This window comes from Nerophis lumbriciformis, linkage group LG07 (assembly GCF_033978685.3).
Source record: "Nerophis lumbriciformis linkage group LG07, RoL_Nlum_v2.1, whole genome shotgun sequence".
NCBI lineage: Eukaryota > Metazoa > Chordata > Actinopteri > Syngnathiformes > Syngnathidae > Nerophis > Nerophis lumbriciformis.
In genome coordinates, this window is record NC_084554.2 from 48,017,886 (window position 1) to 48,031,675 (window position 13,790).

General features: G+C 44.5%; 1 protein-coding gene across 2 annotated transcripts in view; it reads left to right on the top strand.

Annotated features, from left to right (window-relative positions):
- rps6ka3b (ribosomal protein S6 kinase, polypeptide 3b) overlaps positions 1 to 13,790 on the top strand; it is an 85,121-nt gene that overhangs the window by 22,079 nt on the left and 49,252 nt on the right. The window contains exon 1 of one of the 2 annotated variants that reach the window (XM_061964971.1): positions 1,446 to 1,656. The exons of the other annotated variant lie outside the window; for it this stretch is intronic. Coding sequence (XP_061820955.1) covers positions 1,615 to 1,656 — 42 coding nt within the window. The 5' untranslated portion in view covers positions 1,446 to 1,614. Of the gene's footprint in view, positions 1 to 1,445; positions 1,657 to 13,790 lie in introns of those variants that run through there. 2 annotated transcript variants of the gene reach the window in all.

A 13,790-nucleotide genomic window follows, 5' to 3' on the forward strand; every position in this document is an offset into this window, starting at 1 on the left:
GAAACAAAGAGGGAAACATTTAAAGGGGTCTGAATAATACCCACTGTACACATAGTACCGATAACAGTACCGATGAAACCAGCGTCAATAAGGAATATCGATGTTGGTGTGGATAAAATCCTAACGATAACACATATTACTGTGAGAACATCATAAAAAAAGTCACTGTAGTTGAAGCCGCCACCTTCAAGCTCCGTGGACAGCTGTCATTGAACTAACTAACGCCACATCTCATTTCCCTCCTGACAATTTGGCAAAGGATAGATTCATTATTCATGACTCCCTTGGAGAGATAGCGACAAATAGGCCTCAGCTAAAATTATAATGCCTTTCATTATTAGACCACTCCTTTTTCTAATTCCATACGTCATGTCACAACTTCCTGTGTGCGCGTGCTCTCTGGCAGATGGCGTTTAATCTTGTCCAGCCATCTGGACTGACTTACTGTAGCGTCTTTTTAAAGGCCCCCACACACACACACACACACACACCCAAACACTCACAATTGTGCACAGGAACAATTGTAAGGTGTGTGTTTGTGTAGAAAATGTGTGATCCCACGCCACGTCATCCACTCTCGTGTGAGTGACTTTTGATGAATGCATTGATTGTGTGTATGTATGTATGTATGTATGTGTGTGTGTGTGTGTGTGTGCGCTCTTGGTGCCAGGCAGGGTGGGGCTGGGAGCTGAGAGCAGTGCATTGTGGGTCCTACCATTGTGAGAGGTCACAGGGCGATGATGTAATCTGTCTCGACCCGTCAGCGCTCTTCCTGCACACGACTCTCTCTATCTCTCTCTCTCTCTCTCAATCTATCTATCTCGCTCGCTCCAGGAAGCCGCCAATCACAGCACACGGCAACAAACTGGTGTTTTCACTGCGCAGATATCTTTGTGAGGACACCGTGCACGTCTCTAATCCCTGGCTTTTCGACCACTCCGCCCCCGCCGCGCGACACACTCCTTCCTCTAGTGTCTGCACAACCATGTTACACACAAGACATAAGCAGCTATCATTGATTATTGCTATGATTATTGGTGAGGCCAGACTTAGGTTGGACCGACCTGAGCCGGAATTTGACATGGACGCTCCAAACTCCCTCTGTGTTTTATGTACACCCTTCAGCCTCTTCCTCGACGCCACATGTGGAATTTCACACAGTTTGCTAATAATTTCCTGTCAAGAAGCTTGCTGTGCAAGTTTCATGGTACATTCAAAGACCAGTGGGAAATCCTAGTACTTTTTTTTTTTTTTTTTTAATGCTCATAAACCACTACGAAGCAAAGTTACATGTAGTGTGTGTGTGTGTGTGTGTGGTGTGTGTGTGTGTGTGTGTGTGTGTGTGTGTGTGTGTGTGTGTGTGTGTGTGTGTGTGTGTGTGTGTGTGTGTGTGTGTGTGTGTGTGTGTGTGTGTGTGTGTGTGTGAGAGACGGGCGGCTTTGCGCACAGATGTTGACCTTCCTGTGCAGATGTTGTTGCTAGGGAAACAATGACAGGACATGATGAGCAGCTGGAGAGCCTTCCTGTGCGCGCGCGCGCGTGCCCTCGTCGCCACTTGGCTCTTAACTTTTCTCGTCAGTCCACGCTTTCGGGCGCCATGACAGGGTTGGCGCCATGAAGACGCTTTTACTGCACGCCGGGAGACTCCAACTTCAGGTACAATCTTTTTGTCGTGGCGTTCTGACTGCAGGGGGAGCTTTGTTGAGGTTTGATTCTTTGTTGAGGCCATGCCGTGTCAGCACTTTCTGTGACAATCCTGTGTAAGCCTCCCCCTGAGTGGATCATCGTGTCTTCTGCAAAGATTGTCACTATTATGTTGGATTCACTATGGACTGGACTTTCACAATATTATGCTAGACCCACTCGACGTCCATTGCACCGGTCTCCCCAAGAGGACATCTGCGGTCCTCTCCAAGGTGTCTCGTTGTCATCCCACTGGGTTGAGTTTTTCCTTGCCCTGATGTGAGATCTGAACCGAGGATGTCGTTGGGGCTTGTGCAGCCCTTTGAGACACTTGTGATTTAGGGCTATATAAATAAACATTGATTGATTGTAGGGCTGCAACAACTAATCGATTAAAATCGATTATAAAAATAGTTGGCGATTCATTTAGTCATCGATTCGTTAGATCTATGCTATGCGCATGCGCAGAGGCAATTTTTTTTATTTTTTTTTAATGTATTTTTTTTAATTTTTATAAACCTTTATTTATAAACCGCAACATGTACAAACAGCTGAGAAACAATCAAAATAAGTATGGTGCCAGTATGCTGTTTTTTTTCAATAAAATACTGGAAAGGATAGAAATGTAGTTTGTCTCTTTTATCCGATTATTAATCGAAGTAATAATCGACAGATTAATCGATTATCAAATTAATTGTTAGTTGCAGCCCTAATTGATTGATGGCTTTTGCCGACGAAAACCATCCGCACGAGTCCACACATCTGCTCCGAAGACAGTTAAGGACTCGACCCCCCTTATCATTGTTAATATTAAAATAACATCGTTTGTGCTGTAAAATTTTGATTTGTGCCATTCTGGTTTTTAGGTTATTTTAAAATATATTTTCTTACTAGTGATGTCATGCAGCCACCCCACCTTGTCAAAATCTTCCCAAACTTGTCCCATTCGTATTTGCTGCACATTTTTTTGTCTCACTATTATAATATTTATGTTATTAACATTTTATTATTCATAACCAGTGTTGGGACTAACGCGTTACAAAGTAATGTGTTACTGTAACGCCGTTAGTTTCGGCGGTAACTAGTAATCTAACGCGTTATTTTTTATATTCAGTAACTCAGTTACCGTTACTACATGATGCGTTACTGCGTTATTTTACATTATTTTTCATGTAGTATCGGCTAGAAACAGAATATCTGAGTGTGTTTTATTGCAGCGCTGTGGTGGAAAAGAAAAGGCGTGCTTTGTGTGGGTGGGGGCGGGGGGAACTCCCATACCGCAGTTGAGCGGCGCAGGGGAGACGTTCCTCCAGGGCCTATGTATGTCTTCAGAGCTAACAACCTTCACTTTACCCGGCAGTGGGTCTTTACAGCTGAGGGTGAATGACGAGACCGGCGGTTTGTTGCAACTTTGTGACTTTATTGGACGCAGCCGTCCACCAAGCTAGAGCACCTGCACGCACTCACTGTCGCCGCTCGCTCACCTCTCTCGCCCACTCACTCACTGACGTCACTCACCTCACATGCTGTCATATCTTAAAGGGCCACACACACACACACACATACGCTACTCTCATAACAACTAACAAGACATCATGGTGAAGCCAGAAGTCGAGTTTCTTAACATGGAGACATTCTCAGTACTTTTCTTTTGTCGAGCACAAAGAAAATAACATTTTAGTTAAATGTAAGTTGTGTCTTGGATCAAAAATCCTATCTACTTAAAGTTAAAGTGCCATTATGTTGCAGCTATTTAAAATAGTTTTGTCAATTTGTTCTGGCCTGAAATAAATTGGCCCTTTGAAACATATCTTTGTCTTTGTGTGTTGTATGTAGACCACATTGCTTCAGTGAGTTCAGTGATGCAAATGCATGTCAAGTTGATCAACAGATTGTATTATTCTCCAGTACAATAACAGTACTGAAATTAAGGCTAAAAGGGCATTAATGAGAGCCTTAAAAAAGGGGGGAAAAATAAGTAACTAAATAGTTACTTTTCACAGTAACTTATTACTTTTTGGTGTAAGTAACTGAGTTAGTAACTGAGTTGCTTTTGAAATAAAGTAACTAGTAACTGTAACTAGTTACTGGTTTTCAGTAACTAACCCAACACTGTTCATAACCAGCCACATAACATATAAACTATAACCGTTAGACAAGCATTTTTGCATCCCAAATGTTTGGGGAGTTTTTGATGGGGGTGCTGGGTATGAATAATGAAACATTATTAACATAAAAAGTATACCGTATTTTCTGGACCATAGGGCGCACCGGATTATAAGGCGCACTGTCGATGAGCGAGTCTAATCAGGTCTATTTTCTTACAAAAGGCGCACCGGATAATCCATCCATCCATCCATCTTCTTCCGCTTATCCGAGGTCGGGTCGCGGGGGCAGCAGCCTAAGCAGGGAAGCCCAGACTTCCCTCTCCCCAGCCACTTCGTCCAGCTCCTCCCGGGGGATCCCGAGGCGTTCCCAGGCCAGCCGGGAGACATAGTCTTCCCAACGTGTCCTGGGTCTTCCTCGTGGCCTCCTACCGGTCGGACATGCCCTAAACACCTCCTTAGGGAGGCGCTCGGGTGGCATCCTGACCAGATGCCCGAACCACCTCATCTGGCTCCTCTCGATGCGGAGGAGCAGCGGCTTTACTTTGAGCTCCCCCCGGATGACAGAGCTTCTCACCCTATCTCTAAGGGAGAGCCCCGCCACCCGGCGGAGGAAACTCATTTCGGCCGCTTGTACCCGTGATCTTGTCCTTTCGGTCATAACCCAAAGCTCATGACCATAGGTGAGGATGGGAACGTAGATCGACCGGTAAATTGAGAGCTTTGCCTTCCGGCTCAGCTCCTTCTTCACCACAACGGATCGATACAGCGTCCGCATTACTGAAGACGCCGCACCGATCCGCCTGTCGATCTCACGATCCACTCTTCCCTCACTCGTGAACAAGACTCCGAGGTACTTGAACTCCTCCACTTGGGGCAAGATCTCCTCCCCAACCCGGAGATGGCACTCCACCCTTTTCCGGGCGAGAACCATGGACTCGGACTTGGAGGTGCTGATTCTCATCCCAGTCGCTTCACACTCAGCTGCGAACCGATCCAGTGAGAACTGAAGATCCTGGCCAGATGAAGCCATCAGGACCAAATCATCTGCAAAAAGCAGAGACCTAATCCTGCAGCCACCAAACCGGATCCCCTCAACGCCTTGACTGCGCCTAGAAATTCTGTCCATAAAAGTTATGAACAGAATCGGTGACAAAGGGCAGCCTTGGCGGAGTCCAACCCTCACCGGAAACGTGTCCGACTTACTGCCGGCAATGCGAACCAAGCTCTGACACTGATCATACAGGGAGCGGACCGCCACAATCAGACAGTCCGAAACCCCATACTCTCTGAGCACTCCCCACAGGACTTCCCGAGGGACACGGTCGAATGCCTTCTCCAAGTCCACAAAGCACATGTAGACTGGTTGGGCAAACTCCCATGCACCCTCAAGGACCCTGCCGAGAGTATAGAGCTGGTCCACAGTTCCACGACCAGGACGAAAACCACACTGTTCCTCCTGAATCCGAGGTTCGACTATCCGGCGTAGCCTCCTCTCCAGTACACCTGAATAGACCTTACCGGGAAGGCTGAGGAGTGTGATCCCACGATAGTTAGAACACACCCTCCGGTTCCCCTTTTTAAAGAGAGGAACCACCACCCCGGTCTGCCAATCCAGAGGTACTGCCCCCGATGTCCACGCGATGCTGCAGAGTCTTGTCAACCAAGACAGCCCTACAGCATCCAGAGCCTTAAGGAACCCCGGGCGGATCTCATCCACCCCCGGGGCCTTGCCACCGAGGAGCTTTTGAACTACCTCAGCAACCTCAGCCCCAGAAATAGGAGAGCCCACCACAGATTCCTCAGGCACTGCTTCCTCATAGGAAGACGTGTTGGTGGGATTGAGGAGGTCTTCGAAGTATTCCCTCCACCGATCCACAACTTCCGCAGTCGAGGTCAGCAGAACACCATCCGCACCATACACGGTGTTGGTAGTGCACTGCTTCCCCTTCCTGAGGCGGTGGATGGTGGTCCAGAATCGCTTCGAAGCCGTCCGGAAGTCGTTTTCCATGGCTTCCCCGAACTCCTCCCATGTCCGAGTCTTTGCCTCCGCGACCGCTGAAGCCGCACACCGCTTGGCCTGTCGGTACCTGTCCGCTGCCTCAGGAGTCCCATGAGCCAAAAGAACCCGATAGGACTCCTTCTTCAGCTTGACGGCATCCCTCACCGCCGGTGTCCACCAACGGGTTCTAGGATTACCGCCACGACAGGCACCAACTACCTTGCGGCCACAGCTCCAATCAGCCGCCTCGACAATAGAGGTGCGGAACATGGTCCACTCGGACTCAATGTCCAGCACCTCCCTCGTGACATGTTCAAAGTTCTTCCGGAGGTGGGAATTGAAACTCTCTCTGACAGGAGACTCTGCCAGACGTTCCCAGCAAACCCTCACAATGCGTTTGGGCCTGCCAGGTCTGTCCGGCATCCTCCCCCACCATCGCAGCCAACTCACCACCAGGTGGTGATCGGTTGAAAGCTCCGCCCCTCTCTTCACCCGAGTGTCCAAAACATGAGGCCGCAAATCCGATGACACAACTACAAAGTCGATCATAGAACTGCGGCCTAGGGTGTCCTGGTGCCAAGTGCACATATGGACACCCTTATGTTTGAACATGGTGTTCGTTATGGACAATCCGTGACGGGCACAAAAGTCCAATAACAAAACACCACTTGGGTTCAGATCCGGGCGGCCATTCTTCCCAATCACGCCTCTCCAGGTTTCACTGTCGTTGCCAATATGAGCGTTGAAGTCCCCCAGTAGAACGAGGGAATCACCCGGGGGAGCACTCTCAAGTACTCCCTCGAGTGAATCCAAAAAGGGTGGGTACTCTGAGCTGCTGTTTGGCGCGTAAGCGCAAACAACAGTCAGGACCCGTCCCCCCACCCGAAGGCGGAGGGAAGCTACCCTCTCGTCCACCGGGTTGAACTCCAACATGCAGGCTCTGAGCCGGGGGGCAACAAGAATTGCCACCCCAGCCCGTCGCCTCTCACTGCTGGCAACGCCAGAGTGGAAGAGAGTCCATCCCCTCTCGAGAGAACTGGTTCCAGAGCCCTTGCTGTGCGTCGAGGTGAGTCCGACTATATCCAACCGGAACTTCTCTACCTCGCGCACTAGCTCAGGCTCCTTCCCCCCCAGCGAGGTGACGTTCCAGGTCCCAAGAGCTAGCTTCTGTAGCCGAGGATCGGACCGCCAAGTGCCCTGCCTTCGGCTACCGCCCAGCTCACATTGCACCCGACCTCTATGGCCCCTGCTATGGGTGGTGAGCCCATTGGAGGGGGGACCCACGTTGCCTCTTCGGGCTGTGCCCGGCCGGGCCCCATGGGGACAGGCCCGGCCACCAGGCGCTCGCCATCGTGCCCCAACTCCGGGCCTGGCTCCGGAGGGGGGCCCCGGTGACCCGCGTCCGGGCGAGGGAAATCTGAGTCTCGGTTCTTGCATTTCCATAGAAGTCTTCGAGCTGCTCTTTGTCTGATCCCTCACCTAGGACCTGTTTGTCTTGGGAGACCCTACCAGGGGGCATGGAAGCCCCCGGACAACATAGCTCCTAGGATCATTGGGACACGCAAACTCCTCTACCACGTTAAGGTGGCAGCTCAGAGAGGAGAGCACCGGATTATATGGCGCATTAAAGGGGTCATATTATTATTATTTTTTTCTAAATGTAAAAGACTTCCTTGTGGTCTACATAACATGTAATGGTGGTTCTTTGGTCAAAACGTTGCATGGATTATGTTTTACAGATCATCTGACAGTCGCTTCAGGATGCGGCGTTTTGTGGGCGGTCTTATTTACGTGACTCACCTTCGACAGCGTCTTCTCCCCGTCATCTTTGTTGTAGCGGTGTAGTGTGCAAGGACGGGTGTGGAAGAAGTGTCTAAAAGTTGTAGCTAACTGTTTTAATGACATTCAGACTTTACTTCAATCAATAACGGAGCAGCATCTCCTCATCCGTGGCTCACTAGTGCAACAACAACACCGGAAATGTGTCCCGTGATAAAACGTCCGACCAGAACTCTCTAATAACTAAAGTTCCTGGGGTGAATAATGTAAACTCACTACACCGGTATGTTTTAGCGCTTTCATGGCGAGTTTACTGACAGATATAAGTAAGAACTTTACACTACTTTATATTAGAAATGGCAACAGCGGAGGATTAATGTCCCATAACAAGAAGATAGAGAAAAAGCAGAAGCTTACCGACTACGGTGTCAGCACAGACCACAAAGGCGGACGCGCGCAAATTTTCAGGACTTATGCAGATCCCAAATACAGATCAGCAGGTATCAGAAGGTAAGAAAAGTTGCTTTTGCATAATATTGCAGAACAAAACGGCAGATAATGTCTTACCTTATACACACACACCATAATAATACTGCTATGTTGAAGCACAGTACAATCCATCAAGCAATGCGGCTTCATAGCTTACCAAAGTCCTACTAAAACATTTTGATAGATTTTTAAAATCTGTGTATAATGTTCTATATTTTTAATGAAACATATACCATTTTGGTGTTGTTTACTTGAGTCATATTGCAGTCTACACGTATCTCTTATGTGTGACTGCCATCATATTGCAGTCCCCACGTATCTCTTATGTGTGACTGCCATCTACAGGTCACACTTATCATTTCACCATGTGCCAAATAAAATAGCTTTGAGGTCGGTAAGCACAACCAAAATTATTCCGTACATTAGGCGCACCGGGTTATAAGGCGCACTGTGGATTTTTGAGAAAATGAAAGGATTTTAAGTGCAATTACCGAAAAATACGGTAATAGACAAAAACAATGTTTCAGTGCAAACAAATGGGACACACTTGGGGAGATTTTGCTAAACTGGTTATGAATCGTAAAACTCTAAAATCATCAAAACTATAATAGGCAAAAAGAATGTTTGCGGCACAAATGAATAGGGCAAGTTTGGGCAGATTTTTTTCATGGTGGGTGGCTGAATATGAATAATAAAACGTTAATATCATAAAAACTATAATAGACAAAAGAAATTGCAGCGCGAACATTCAAAGTAAAGTACCAATGATTGTCACACACACACTAGGTGTGGTGAAATGTGTCCTCTGCATTTGACCCATCCCCTTGTTCACCTCCTGGGAGGTGAGGGGAGCAGTGAGCTGCAGCGGTGGCCGCGCCCGGGAATCATTTTGGTCATTTAACCCCCAATTCCAACCCTTGATGCTGAGTGCCAAGCAGGGAGGTTTTTATAGTCTTTGGTATGACTCGAGACAAGTTTGGGGAGATTTTGACAAGGTGGAGGGGGAAGCTGGTTATGAATCATACAATTATAATAACATAAAAAAAGAGAAATAGAATTGTTCGACAAAATACATTTGTAGCACAAAAGTTTAGGACAAGTTTGGGGAGATTTTGCAAAGGTGGAGGAGCTGGTTATGAATCCAAAATAATAACGTAAAAACTATCGTAATTGGACAAAACAAATTTGTAGGACAAGTTTGAGATTTTGACAAGGTGGGGGCGCTGGTTATGAATAATAACATATAATAATAATAATAATAATAACTATAATAGACAAATAAAATTGCAGCACAAATAAATTGGACAAGTTTGGGGAGATATTGACAAAGTGTTATGAATCATAAAATGATAACATAACAATTATAATAGACAAAAAATGTTTTTTGACAAGATTTTGACATGGTGGAGTGGGTGGTGGGTATGAACAATAAAATGATAACATAAAAAATGTCCAAACATTTTGGGCATGCTGGTTATGAATAAATAAACGTTAACATACAAATTATAATAGACAAAAAAATAATTAGCAGCACAAACGAATGGGACAATTTTGGTGAGATTTTGCAAAGGTACGGTGGCGCGGGGTCTGGTTATGAATCATAAAATGATAACATAAAAACTATAATAGACAAAAAATATTGCAGCACAGCCATTGTACAAATGTTTGGGACAAGTTTGAGAAGAGTTTAACAAGGTGGGGGGGTGCTGGGTATGAATAATAAAATGATAACATAAAAAAATGTTAAGGGAGTTTGGGGAGATTTAGACCAAGTGTGGGGGGCTGGAACATAAAAATTATAATAGACAACTATAAAATTGCTGCACAAATGTTTGGGACAAGTTTGGGGAGATGTTGGGGGGCTGGGTGACATCATTAGTCAGAAAACGTATTTTAGAATAACTTAAAAAACCTCAACGACACAAAATGACATATTTTCTAGCACAAAGGAATGGCAGTGTTGTTTTAATAATTGCAATGATAAGTGGGGCAACCTCACACAGGTCAGGAATTGTCTTGTTCTGACATGTGATGACATTCTGAAGAGACAAAAGTGATAAATATTCATCTCCCAGCATGGCGTGCGCGCTCTCATGTTGCATTTCTGCCTGTTGTGTAATTAAGAGGCTTCCAGACCCTCACTTGGCAACTGATGAAGTGCTTTGATTCCACTAATGAGGCAAGGAGGGTTGCGTGTGGGTGTGTGTTTGTTGAAGTCATGGGGAGGACGAGCGCTTGAAGGTCGGCACTGTACCAAGACATTGTTGCACTCTGCTCTTTGTGTGGTGCACAGGTTGCCACGGTAACAGGGATGACAGGGTTGACCGTACCCCTGACCCCTTCTTTACACTCGTCGTTACATCGGCGAGAAGAGGATTTTTGTTTAGCTGCGTTTTCCGGCGTTCCTCACTGCTGTGAATAAATGCTCAGTGACTGGATTGAAGAGGATGAGTCAGTTTGATTGCAACTTTACTTTTTGCAGCAGAGAATGACTGAACGCTGTTAGTCAGATATTTGTTCAGATTGCAGAAAGTGTGACAACTGTTGTTGTGTTCCTTCAGAAGTTGTTTGGAGGTTTATCAGGACCGACAATGTTCCGTCTGTCTCCTGTACGCTAATAATTAGGGCCCGCATGGCCCATTATGGGACATAAGGACCTATTGAATTTGTAAGGTTTTATTATTCTTTATTCTTTATTCTTCCTCCGCCATATTAAACTGTAATTTGACCCACTTAACATGTTTCAAAACTTACCATATTTGACCCACACATCAGGACCTGCGAAAATTACCTTTTTTTTAAAAAAACGAACCACAAAAATCAAAATTGCGCTCTAGCGCCCCCTAGGGAAAAAAAAAAACTAGACTGCCTGTAACTCCCACTAGGAAGGTCGGAGAGACATGAAACAAAAACCTCTATGTAGGTCTGACTTAGACCTAGATTTCATAATTGTACATTGTCAGGCTAAAATCAACAGGAAGTTGGCAATTCCCCCTTCAAGACAAAAAAGTACTAAAAACAGTAACTTTTGCCTCTTTGAGCTGTAATTTGACCCCCTTAACATGCTTCAAAACTCACCAAACTGAACGCACACATCAGGACTGGCGAAAATTGCGATCTAATAAAAAAGCCTAACCCCAAATCTCAAAATTGCGCTCTACCGCAATTTTTGAATAAAACGGAGAAAAAACTGCTCCTCGGAAGAAAATAAATGACAAAACTGCCTGTAACTCCCACTGGGAAGGTCGGAGAGACATGAAACAAAAACTTCTATGTAGGTCTCACTTAGACCTATATTTCATAGATTGACAACCCCCAGCAAAAATCAACAGGAAGTTTGCTATTCCCCCTTCAAAACAAATGTTTTGTAAAAACCGGTCACGTTCCTTCAAAAATGTTCTCCTCTGAGCGGGTTTGTCGTTTCGGCTTCAAACTAACACAGGAGAGAGATTGAACCCTTGTGTATAAAAGTATTGAACAGCGTTTTTCTAATTATATCTTGCTTTTCTTTGGTCGCCAACCTTTAGCAAAGGCAACTCAGGATGGGCGATATGGCCTCAAATCTATATCACAATACATATAGGGCAATAACAGTGCAGTGTTTTAAGTCTCGTCTTAGGATCCACTTTTATTCTCTGGCTTTTAACACTGTGAGTTGTGTGGGCCTCTGTGTTTTTAAATTTAGATTTTTATTTATTGTTTTAATTGGTTTTACCCTTTAAAATCGTTTTCAATCCATATTGATTTTATATTGGTTTTATATTTATTTATTTTTTGTTTTTATTCAGTCATTGGTGGAGCTAAGGATAATATTTGATTATATTGTTTTTAATATTGTTGAGCAGCACTTTGGAAACATTTTTGTTGTTTAAATGTGCTATACAAATAAAGTGGATTAGATTGCATTGGATTGGATAACAATATTTATCACTATATGGCGACTTGTCCAGGGTGTACCCCGCCTTTCGCCCAAGTGCAGCTTAGATAGGCTCCAGCACCCCCCGCGACCCCGAAAGGGACAAGCGGTAGAAAATGGATGGATGGATGGATATTATTTGGCATAAAAATAATTTCAAAAGGGCTTAGAAAGGCTCCTAATTTGCAGATGTACTCTATGTTGTAACGTATTGGGTCATTTCCAGTTGTATTATTTTCTTAGTATTAATCTATTTGCTAATTAACTGTTGATTAGGGTGCACAAAAAAATTGATTCACATCCGAATTGTGATTCTTATTTATCCCGATTCATAATTTTTAAAAATTGATTTAAAAAAAAAAAAAAAGTTTACTTTTTAATTTTTTTGAGAATACATTTTTTTCAATGTGTTTTTTAAGCCATCTCCATGCAACTAAAAGCTTTTATAATCCATAACCTGTTTTTAAAAAGTTTTATTCTAATTATTATACCAAATGATACAAGGCAAGAATTTGTTTGAAGTGAGAATCGCGTTGAAATGAGAATTGAATCGAATTGTCAACCCAGGAATCCGATTCGGATCGAATCGTTAGGTGCCCAAAGATTTTCACTCCTACTGTTCCAGATTTCTGTTACGTGATTCTTTAGTTTTGGGCGATACCACTACTTTGGGTCTCAATCCAATGTCAAGTAGAGTTACAAGGGCAGTATCGGTCACACCAATGTTCATACTTAGAAATTTCAGGATCATTTAATGCTTACATTTTTTTGTCACAGCTATAATCTGATTATCAACTCTTATTCAAGGATTTCCTAATTCAATTTTGTACATACATTTATGATAACGTCAGTAGTGCAAAAATAACTGAACAAAAGCAAAATCTACAGTTGGCTCTTATTTCCTCGTTGTGTGTAATGTGAGAATGAAATATTTTTAAGCTTTCTTTTTTTAAACCCTAGTCATGTTTAAATCAGCTAGTATTTTCCCATGTAGTGTGTCTTCTCCTTGCTTTAATCTTATGTCCGCTAGTAAACTCTTTGTTTTGTCTTAAGGGCTCCTGTTTGTCAGGTCATAGGGCTGTTTTGGCCAGTTCCTTATCTGTTTAGAAGAAGCAGCTGCGCTCCTTTCTGGACGAGAGGATCTATTTTCGCTCTACATAAGCTGAGTCTTTTTGTTTGGATTTAGACATCTTCTTGCTGATGGTATTGTCGCATTGTAAGGGCTGGTCTCCTGAAACTTCAGTAAAAAACCTTAATATTGTATCATTCTGTCTCTGAGGTCCTTTTTACTCAACATATGTCATCCAAAAGAACATGGGAGTGACCAATGTGCTTTATTCCCTGAGAGGAACAGTAATAAAAAAAAAAGTTTTTGTGATCATAGAAAAATATCGATCTTACCACTGTTGTATTGACAATATATCGACACTATGCTCTGTATTGTTACAGTCAATATTTGTATTGATCCGCCCACCCATGGTCACATTAAAGAGTTCTGGTTTAGCGGTTAGCTATGCTTTTCTTGTATCCTCCTACCGTGTGTAGCATAGCATGTTCAATGCTCTGTGGCCTTGTGATTAGAGTGTCCGCCCTGAGATCGGTAGGTTGTGAGTTCAAACCCCGACCGAGTCATACCAAAGACTATAATAATGGGACCCATTACCTCCCACTCAGCATCAAGGGTCGGAATTGGGGGGTTAAATCACCAAAATGATTCCCGAGCGCGGCCAGCGCTGCTGCTCACTGCTCCCCTCACCTCCCAGAGGATGGGTCAAATGCAGAGGTTAATTTCACCACTACGTGTGACTATCAGTGG